General features: G+C 42.2%; 1 protein-coding gene across 4 annotated transcripts in view; it reads right to left on the bottom strand.

Moving 5' to 3' along the window:
- Positions 1-7,444: 7,444 nt before the first annotated feature.
- The window catches only part of MLLT3 (MLLT3 super elongation complex subunit), a 119,817-nt gene continuing 115,846 nt past the window's right edge, over positions 7,445-11,415 (bottom strand). For 2 of the 4 annotated variants that reach the window (XM_054003842.1, XM_054003838.1), the window contains one exon: positions 7,445-11,016. In XM_054003842.1, coding sequence (XP_053859817.1) covers positions 10,885-11,016 — 132 coding nt within the window. In that variant the 3' untranslated portion in view covers positions 7,445-10,884. The remainder of the gene's footprint in view (positions 11,017-11,415) is intronic. The other 2 variants (XM_054003839.1, XM_054003840.1) reach the window with 2 other exon arrangements.

Genomic DNA, 11,415 nt, shown 5'->3' with positions numbered 1-11,415 from the left:
ACAATCCAAAAACATTGTCCAAATTCAGGGTCCGAATGGGCTACTGGCCTCAGTGCGTCCGTTCGTGATCGACTGCAAATTTACATTATGGGAGAGGGATGCCATGTCGCAGTGGGGAGCCAAATTGGAATTTCCGGTCCCCCAGCATTTTTTGGTGCGGCCACTGAAGAGCGCCCCACACAGAAAGTAACATGGCTCACAGATAAGCCTATCTGGGTGGAGCAGTGGCCGCTGAGTAAGCAAAAGCTGCAGGCGCTCACCAAATTAGTTAAGGAAGAGTTAGAAAAAGGACACCTTGTAGAAACAAACAGCCCCTGGAACTCTCCTGTGTTTGTAATAAAAAAACCGGGGAGAGACAAGTGGCGACTCCTCCACGATTTGAGAAAAATTAATGAGGCAGTGCAAGATATGGGTTCCCTCCAACCGGGTATGCCATCTCCATCTCTGCTACCCCAGAATTACAATTTGGCTGTAATTGACATTAAAGATTGTTTCTTCCAAATCCCACTCCATCCGGATGATGCTCCCCGTTTCGCATTCTCTGTGCCTTCCATCAACAGAGAAGCCCCAATGAAGCGCTACCACTGGACGGTACTACCACAGGGTTTCAAATGTTCCCCTACTATATGCCAGTGGTACGTCGCTAGGGTTCTATCCCCAATGCGTGCCAAGTGGACATCCTGTATTTTCTATCATTACATGGATGATGTGCTGATTTGTGCCCCTGACAGCGAGATCCTGCAAGTAGCACTGGAGGACACTGTTAGGGCCTTGTCGATGGCCGGATTTGAGTTACAGAAAGAAAAGGTACAGTTGCTGCCACCCTGGAAGTATCTGGGCTTGGAAATTAACAACCGGACAATCAGACCCCAACAGATACAGATAAATGATAACCCCAAGACGCTGAATGATCTCCAGCGCCTGTGCGGATCATTAAATTGGATCAGGCCATGGCTAGGACTCACTACGGGGGAATTATCCCCCCTCTTTGATTTGTTAGCAGAAAGGGAGGGGGATGAGGGTTTAGGTTCCCCGAGAGTCCTGACCCGAGAGGCCAGAGCAGCGCTCGAGAAGGTCCAGAAAGCCATCACGAGCAGGCAGGCCCACCGCTGCCAACCAGGGCTGCCTTTCCGATTCATCGTCTTAGGTGAGTTGCCCCATTTGTATGGTGTGATATTTCAGTGGGACAAGGGTCAACGGGACCCCCTCTTAATAATAGAGTGGGTGTTCCTTGGCCACAGGCAGTCCAAGAGTATCACCAGGCCACAGGAGCTGATGGCGCAGCTCATAATACGGGCCAGGGCTCATCTGCAAGTACTAGCTGGCTGTGACTTTACATGTATCCATCTCCCCATCAAAACATCCACGGGGAAGATGACCAAAGAGGCTTTTGAACACCTGCTAAGGCAGAATGAGAACTTGCAGTTCGCTCTAGACAGCTTCTCAGGCCAAATTAAGATCGGACATCCTGGCCATTATTTGTTCAATACTGAATTCAAATTGTTACCCAAAGAATTACAGAGCAAAAAACCCCTCCGAGCACTAACAGTATTCACGGACGGGTCAGGGAAGTCCCACAAGTCAGTGGTAACTTGGAGGGACCCAGAGACTCAGGTGTGGGAATCAGATATTAAGGTAGTAGAAGGTTCCCCACAGGTGGCTGAGTTAGATGCTGTAGTGAGAGCTTTTGAGAGGTTTGAACAGCCGTTTAATTTGGTAACAGATTCGGCATACGTAGCTGGAGCAGTGTCTAGAGCTGAACATGCAGTTGTAAAAGAGGTGCCAAATCAGGTCATCTTTGGGTTGCTCTCAAAATTAGTACACCTGGTTTCTAACCGTGAGCATCCCTTTTATGTGGTACATGTGAGATCACACACGGATCTCCCAGGCTTTATTGCCGAAGGGAACCGCAGAGCAGACGCCCTGGCAGCCCCAGTACTCCTAGGAGGCCAGCCGAGCATAGTCGAGCAGGCCAAGCTGAGCCACCAGCAGTTCCATCAGAATGCCCCGGGGCTGGTACGCCAGTTTAATCTGCGGCGTGACCAAGCCAGAGAAATTGTGGCCTCATGCCCCAACTGTCAGGAGGCAGCTTTACCAACACTGGGAGCAGGTGTGAATCCCAGAGGTCTCCGCAGTTGTGAGGTGTGGCAAATGGATGTCACCAAAGTCCCTGAGTTCAGTAAGCTCAAGAATGTCCATGTAACTGTGGACACCTTCTCAGGGGCAGTTTTTGCTTCAGCACACATAGGAGAAAGGGCCGCAGACGTCAGGAAACATCTTGTCCAGGCCTTTGCCACCTTAGGGGTCCCAACCACGATTAAAACAGACAATGGTCCAGCCTATACTTCCAAAGTGTTCCGCAACTTCCTGCAAGTTTGGGGGGTTCAGCATAAGACCGGGATTCCCCACTCCCCCACCGGCCAGGCCATAATAGAGAGAACCCACCAGACTCTAAAGCAAGTCCTCAAAAAGCAGCGAAAGGATGTGCGAGTGCTGTCACCGCACGAGAGGATCTGTAAAGCATTGTTTACCATCAATTTCCTAAACTGTTCCTTTGACAGACCAGAACCGCCAGCCCTGAGACATTTCAAAAAACATCAGGAGCTCCAGCCAGAGGAGCAGCCTCCAGTGTTAGTGAGGGATCCGGACTCTAAAGAAATCCAGGGTCCATTTCCACTTTTGACTTGGGGACGGGGATACGCCTGCGTGTCTACGCCTTCAGGAGTCAGGTGGATCCCCAGGAGGCATGTTAAACCCTACACAGCAGAGCAGTCAGTGAGTCAGAGTGATACAGTGCCAGTGGATGCAACCTGTGATCCCACCAACCTAGGGGTTGCATCCAATCGCAGACGCCGCAAAGAAGGAAAAGATTCTACCTCTCCCTAACCAATGCTTCCCTTACAGCTACCTCAGCCCAGTTACACCCCCAGTTCCTGTGTTTGTAATAAAGTTGTCCCAGTTTCCCTATCCCTGAACACCCTAAGAAGAACCAGCCCCAGCACCATCTCCAGGCCCTCTCCACCTGCGTAGCAGTCACCGCAGTTGCAGCAGCAGAAGAAGCTGGGAGAAGAGGCCACCGCTTGAGAGACTGCATCAACACCACTGCTTTCTTTTTATATTTTATTAAGCGGGGAGATGTTGCATCCCGGAGTTTGGGTTTAGATTAGGGTTTTTAATTTATGTTAAAATAAGTCAAGTTCTGTAATCCCGCGTTTCCCCCGCGTTGTTCCCCCCCCCGCGGTTTCTGCCCCCATGTTGCCTGCTGCCGGCTCTTACCCCTGTGCTGCTCCTGTAACCACTCTGCCGTCCGGCCCCGGGAAACCCCGTGCTGGCCACACGATCCCGCTCAGCCCGCTCTGGATCGGCGCCCGCCCCTACGGGGCTCTCTGGTTGGTCGCGGTTGCTGACATCATCGCCACGGCAGCCGCCCCTATTGGGCGGCAGGCCGTGGATCCTCTCGCCCCGCCCCTCTATAAAGCCCTATCCCGCCGGCAGTCAGACGCCATTTTCTCCCATGCGAGTGCCGGGAGCGGTCGCGTCTTTCCATCGAACCGCGCCACGTGACCAATAAACCGTTCCTGCCGAGCACGGAGTAAATGGACAAATTCCTTCCTCTTTGCCGGGTCCCTAGCGCACGGTAACAGCGGTTGGCCAGCCCACGCACCCGAGACACGGAGCCGTGTCCGGGAACCCGCGGCAGCAAACCCCGGTAGCACGTGGAAGCTACGCCACAGCCGGGCTCCCAAGAGCCGCGTGCAGCCGGGGAGAGCAAAAACCCACGCCGCAGGGGATAACAGTGATCCCGTGAAATTTAACAAGGACAAATGTTGAGGTCTGCTATGGATGGCAGAGTGCTGCAGACTGGGTCTGGGGAGCAGCTCTGGCTGAATGGCCAGGTAGCAGACGGAACAGGTGACAGCTGTGTAGTATGCAAGAACAATGGATCATCCCTCTTCTCTCTATTCAGACCACATAAGAAATTATGCTTTACCTACAGGAAAAACATTGACAGACTGGTGAGACTTGAGGCCTGCAGCACAGGACAGGTCTAGAGAGGGCCATTGAAAATGGCCAGAGATCTGAAGCACCTCTCCTATTGAAGACAGTCTGAGAGAGTTGATGTTGTTCTGCCTGGAGAAGGGGAGACCCCATTGCAATCTTCCCATAACTGAAGGGGGCTTATTTGAAAGACAGAGAAAACTATTTTACCAGGTCCTATAGGCATAGTACAGGAGGTAATGGTTTTGAACTGAAAAGGGGTAGGATTAGATTTTAGGAATAAATTCTTGAAAGTAAGGGTAGTGAGGCAGTCAAAGAGGTTGCCTTGAGAAGTTATGGATGCCCCATTCCTGGAGATGTTCAAGGCCAGATTGGAGCTCTGAGCAATCTGGTCTAGTTGAAGGTGTCTCTAGCCAGGACAGGGAGGTTGGAACCAGGTAACTTTTAGCAGTCTCTTCCATCAGAAACCAATCTATGATTCTGTGATATACTATGTGCATTATTAAATACATAAGAAGAAAAATTATGATTAGTGTAAAATCCAGAGCTAACCAAGTACATTTGGACTGTAAGGCAGTCAAAATTGTTCAAAGGCTACTTTAAAATGACTTCCATTTCCAGTGAATAGAGGGAGATCTGTACCAGCTTTTGTCCTTGGACAGAAACTATTTATCCAGGAAGAAGAAAAGCCTATTCTTAAAGGAACAGTGACATAAGGCTTGTAAAAGTATGCCTGGATGCTCAAAACTACATTTAGTTTACTTGAACACGCAGTTCCTGGGAACAAAGAGCTTCCCAAAGAATCTGGCAAAAGCTCAATGGGACTCTCAAGGAGAAACCATGGAATTGGACCAGATGATCTCTCTAACCTCAAAAATTTTGTGAAGTAGAGTCAATCTCGCTTTCCTTGCTTTAAATCCTTTTGAAGAAGAAACCGTAAATCCAGGATTGATTTAGGCCACCAAAGGTTCTGCAAATGTTTAATGCATGACATTCTTATGGGAAGAGCTTGAGCTTGATATTTTATTGTTAGAGTCACTATCTTTAGAATGTGAATCAGGAATGAGAGAAAACATTGCATTGATGGAGAGAGAACTGCTTCCTCCCCCAGCAGTCCACCTGCAGATATTAATCTGTAACCACAAAAGAGTAAAGGATAAAGCAAATTCATCTGAGCAACCAGCATCATGGTTAATTATGAACATAATTAAACTTATACCAAACAACTTAAACCAAGGCCCTGCAGAATTCTGTCCCATAGTTACAAGACAATAGGAAGTGCCTCTTGCAGCAACCTATTCTCATAGCTGTGACAATGCAAAGAGAAAGGGGTGTTTAGCACAAAGTCTCAGCTGGCACTCAATTAAGTTTTTACATAAGTTGTGAGGAACCTTAGGCAAGAGATAGTTGAAAATTAATTGAGAATCTTAAACACTATTTCCCTTTATACACAGGCTGAGATTCACGCATTTCTACAACAACAAAAGCATTTCTAAGCTGCTCTGATTATAGTGGTCCAAAAGACCGTCAGGCCACATCTTGATTTTAGATGTATCTACTTTCACAGAAGCGTATTCCTAATTCATCCACTTACTATACACAGTGCTAACAAAACCTGACACTAATGAAAAAAGTATTAACTTTTTCTTACATGCAAGACAATTTTTGAGAGTAAATATTTCAGAGGCTTATACTTGTTAGAAGCAGAAAATAGTAACAATAATAAAGGAGTTGCTACTGTAACTCACTTCTGTCTTACAACCTTCCCAAAGAAACAGCCACATCACAATAACCCCACTCCAAACCTAACCAGGTGCCTAGCTAGCATGGAACTTACAGTTGGGTACTAACAGAGTTGTAAAAAAAGAATTAAAGTATTTAGGTGCATAGGCAAAGTGAAAACATAGCAGCTCATAAAAATTGAAAGAAAACTGCTTCATCTTAGATAGCCTGGGTGGTACTGGCTAAGCATATAATGAATGTTTCCTCTGCACCACTCAAAAACTAAGCCCACCCGCGGCATTTTGCACCATTTTCTAGACCACCCACTCAGATGAGGATACACAAACCACATGTGCTAGGAATGTCTGCCCTGCACCAAAAGCAGTATCAGCATTATGACCTCACTCCTTGCACAGTCAGGATTTGAATACAAACTTGCTTGTATTTTCAATTCCTTTGATTCTTTAATGGTTTGTATGTAGCCACTGGCTATTAGATGCTTAAAGATTTGAAAGAGGAATGTAATTGTAGGAAAACCCCAGCATTATCAGAGTAGAAATATTTTAAGCAAGTATTTCCTGTCCTTCTGAAAAGAGATGGCTTTATTTCTAGATCTTATTAAAAAGCTGTATCTGACACCTTCACAAACCCACTCTTTCCTAAATAGGACTCGGATGTTGCATGCTGTCTCTCTCTGAGCAATGATAAAAGTTAATAATTTATTCCTTGCTGTGATGAGAAGGGTGATGTTTACTTACAGAATTTGCAGCTTTAGAGCATGAGCTCCCTAAAGGAACATATGAAAATGCATAATCCATTTGATGGAAGATTCAGGAAATGGTTACTTCCAGTCAGAATTATGCAGAATGATAATACAAATACATCTGCTGCATTCACAGGCTTACATTTGACTTCACTCAAATTTCAAGACTGGAAAAATTAAAGTAAATGAAAAATGCAAGATTACCACTTCGCAGTACAATCAGCCTGGCTGAAGTAAAACAGAATTTAAGTCAGATGAAATACTGAAACAAATGCAAAACAGACATTAACATCCCAAACAATAATACACCTTAAATTTTTTTTATGTTGCTGCAATCTCCATCTCTCTCTGTCTCTACTCACCAACAACTGCAGATTTTACAGTAGCAAACCAAGGCAGTTATACTACTGCATCTCTTCTTAACACCTTTTTTTCTTCTCCCCACTCCACCCCTCACCCCAGGGCTTTGTTCTCACTGTGGTAATATTTCTCTTTCCTGTCTAGTCACAGTAGCATTACTTGCTGCTCAATCAAATGCAAGGCCCTTACAGTGAGCGTGCTTTGATGTTAATTTATCTGTCCAGACACAGAGCCAGCCTTGTAAATGTCATTGGTTTAGCAGCATTAATGCACTAATTAACTTCCAAGCATGCACAAAAGCACTGCAGATATATGTCTTTTAGTCCCTGTAATCTGTTAGTAAGGCTTTTATGCTCAGCAGTAAGGCTCCATAGTGTATAGAGCAGCATCCTGGTGTACACTACATTCTACTGTGTGGAGTAAGATAATGCATACAAGAAAACCAAATGAATGAGGCAGTTTTCATTTCAGGCAATTCTACAGTTTTCCCAAACTAAGTGACAGGTCTTGGAACCAATGGGTCATTCAAGAGACCCCCAAAACACTGATATAGCTTCTAGGAAAGGAAGATTATACCAAGTAAGGACCAAGGACTCAAACTAGATTGTGGAAGTACTTTATTTCACTGTGAGAATGGGAAAGAAGAACAATGGGCCAGGCAAAACCCAAGAACTTGTAATTTCCTTCCCAGAGACTAAAACAAACTTTAATAGAAATATACTGGGCTCTTCAAATGCACTGTACTGTGTGCATTTTGTTTCTGAAATTGAAAGCACAGACTTTTCCTAAAAACACCAAACCAATGAAGAGAGAGAGAAATGATCAACCATTTCTTACAGTCCAAAGGCTGAAGACTGAGCACAGATTTAGTTTTACCTTGGAAGACTCTCTTCACTTCGGTTTATGAGAGGAGGAAAGGAGGCCCCTTCCTCCTTTCTAGCTCTTTTTCTTTAGCATGGACTAAGATGGCCTTCAAATTTAGATTATACTGAAAGTTTTGTAAAGGCTCTCAGCTTATTAGAATTTGTAAAAAAAAAAAAAAAAAAAAATTAAATTGTCTATCCAATTGGACATCCATTTTCTGAGGAGGAGAGTTTCTAGTGAGAAAACTGTCTGCTACTGGATACAACTACTGCTCTAGTAACAGCGACTCATGCTGAGAATTACTCTAGATATTGGAATTTACTGCTAAACTCTGTCTGGTCCAAATTCTCTTACATAACAGTTTTAAACAGCTTTATTCTAAGTAAGACTTCAAAACATTCGTTGCCAAAACACTTTAACCCATCCCAAAGATCAATGCTCATAGATGTTAAAGACTTGGAAGGGTATCTTCTTGTTTTTCCTTTAAGAGAAATATGAATGTCTGAAATTAGGTGAACATAGATTTATTTTGTTTCCATACAGAATTAGATGAAAATAGCTAACTTTAAAATTTAGATCAAAACGTAGTCACTCTCCAGAGTTTTGTGAAAAAGTCAACACACACATTGACACCAACAATCTATTTTCTCTCTCTCACTGAATTAAAAAATTTAAGAGTTTAAGGATCATCCACAGTTTGCATGAAATTCAGCACTGATTTGATACTATAATTGATGTCATCTCCTTTTTATGTCTATTCACCTAGTTTCTCCTTTCCTCTACCCCTGTTCTCAGTGTACAATAAAGCTTATCTGGTATTTTAAGGGTAAAATGATTCATTTCACCATTTCTAAAAAAACAGTGCAATAGTCGTACTAGAAGTATCCCCTTCTGAAACTCAGTGAGTCTTTACCACAAGACTTAGTTAGAAAAGTCTAAATGGACAAATTTCCATATACATCTGTTATAACTAGAAGACAGGAAAGTTGAACACACATTTCTAGACCAAAGGTTTTTAAGGTTGCTTTTAGATTACCAAACATTTTTTATATAAAACAATCAATAAAAATTGAAGTTTATCCCCTTTACATGCACCCTTTTCCCTTCCCCATCGTCACCTGCCTTCTGTCAATAGTAAAGTTAACATTACACTCCCAGTCCTCCATCCCCTCCCCAATTGCACATTAAGACATGGACTTAAAAGAACAACATAATGCTTCAAGTATGCTTCATGCCAATCATCAATAAGAGTCATAACATTACTGAAAAAGTACACTTATTCTTCAGAAGCCTTAGGAGGACTTCCTGCAGAGTTTGATCAAACAACATTTTAAATAAGAAAAAAGCCCCCCAATCCAATATGTATCATGCCCTTTCAAAAAGAGTAAAGTGTAAAATTTCTTTGGACTTAAAGAAACAGTATTAAGATTTACCATCTGAATAAGAAATAACCCCAATAGTTTTTCAGTGCTGCACGAACTGTGCACGTGAAACAGTAAGTCATAAAGATACTACTGTTTAGCTCTACACATAGAGACTACATGTGGCATAATAAGCATACACATGACATACTGGCCTGTCTAGCAACAAGATACATTTATCAGTCTGGTAAACCTGAATAAACCTTTGCATCCAGAAGTATTTTTAAAATTATTATTTTCTCTTGTCATTTAGGAATTTGAATTTTTCATATAAAGGCAATGATTTCATCAAGAAACCATCAGCAATATGAGAGCATGAAGCATTGATGTGAAACTGAGTATACATCCTCTCATTTGATCATGTATAAAAACAAGGATCCTGATTTCAAGAAATAATGGATGGTATGAAAGAATACTCATTTTTATAGACAAGAAATTCTTCTGGAAACACAATAAGGTTATCAAACAGATACCAAAATCTGCAAAGTTTATAAAGCATATGTGCATGTATGTGTGTATGTATATATATATATATACACAGGTGTGGTACACGTGTATATATAAACACACACATACAAATGATATCATACATGTATTTATTTAACTGTATAACAACATATTTTTTTCTTTTCAAATAAAAGATTTTAATTTAGCAGTTGTAAAAAAACAAACTACATCAGAAAAAAAAAATCCCCAAAACAAACTAAGCAGATCATATACTATATGAACGAACAAAAATGTTATGCAAGAAGTTTTATGGTAGGAGTCACACACAGCAGAAGAGTGTTGAAACTCAAAGTAATAAATAGCTCCAAATTAAGAATTTTCTACAACATGTTCTTTAAAGACAGGACCAGTACTTTTTCTTTTATCATGAGCTCCTGCAGAACACCTTCACTCTAATATATATTTAATTTTGCAACATTTAAATGGACACAAAAATGTAGACTGCAACAGTTGCCAGATACAGGACAGTATACATAGCATTTTTTGTTAAAAGTCTTATTGGTTTATTCACTGAGGCTAGACAGCAAGTCGTATGAACCTATTTGGTGAACTTTTTAACCATGGTCAATATCAGTAAGTGGACAGAATCAAGGACCTGCAGTCCAGCTTGCTGTGGTCCAACCTACTGTGATAGACAGGAAATGAAATACAGGACCACTGCTTGGTCGCCAAGTTTGTATCTTGTTTCCCAGAACTGCAGAGTTGGAATCAAGACTGTAGTGTTTTAATTGACTAAAGGAAGATAGCAAGAAGTTGCATTTTAATGTGAATAAGGTTACTAAGCTTGTGAAAGTACTGCATCAAAAGAGCATAAAAGGGACTCCACTACTTGCAGTATCTGGTAGTGTCACTCAGTGACTCATTGACTTTAGGATACATGTATGCAATAATAAATAGATCAGTTATGTAGTAAGGCAGTGTGTTGAACATGCACTCATCTTGTGGACTTGAACACCACAGAGAGAGATACATGATATCATACACATTCATTAAGAACAAGTATTTTGTTTGTTTTTCTGTGTTTGTTTTTCAAGGCTATCCAGGCAAACTCTTCCAGAGCATTTTCTTCTTAAGAAGAGTGGTCCTCTGAGTCTGGTCACTTTTGCTCTCCCTTATCAAGAGACTGGCTTTAAGGAAAAATAAAAGCTGAAGAGGTTTTTGGTTTTTTTTTTCCCCCTCCATTTTGGTCACATCATTCTGCATACATCATTTAAAGAACAGTTTTTGACACAGCCATATGCTGAATCCTCAGGAGGTTCCAGATGTTTCCAGATAACTCTGTAGTTTACGGACTGTGGTTTTGTCCAGTGAACAAAGATCAAAGTCAAAGGTTGTATTTGTGATATGAAAGTGTCCAGTTTCTTCTATAAGATTTACTATCTGAAAGAAAACAAAAGATGTAGTTGGAAATTCCAGAAGTTTTACATGTCCACTCTAAGTATAAACAAGTACCATATGAAAGGCCTAACATGAGCCCAATTGCCCCAATACTTGCAGGCTTAACCATTATCCTTATCATTCACTTCCTTTCTGACATGCATTGTTGTCCAGATTACAGTACCTTGGTTTTTTTCTTTAGATCATCATCAACCATAATGTCAGCATACCCATCTGCTGTTGCAGCAAACATTAGATTGACAATATATTTTTCAAATGTTCAAAAAAAATCTGCTTATTTTCTAATTAAGTTTGAAAAAAGGGGGAGGAGAAAGGGGGAGGAGGGGGCAACATTATACCCTTAAGCTCAAACAAATAATTAAAAGATCCCAGGTAGATCTC

Source organism: Vidua macroura, chromosome Z (assembly GCF_024509145.1).
Source record: "Vidua macroura isolate BioBank_ID:100142 chromosome Z, ASM2450914v1, whole genome shotgun sequence".
Taxonomy (NCBI): Eukaryota; Metazoa; Chordata; class Aves; order Passeriformes; family Viduidae; genus Vidua; species Vidua macroura.
Note: the sequence above shows the minus strand (reverse complement) of the source record. Positions and strands in the feature narration are given on the sequence as shown.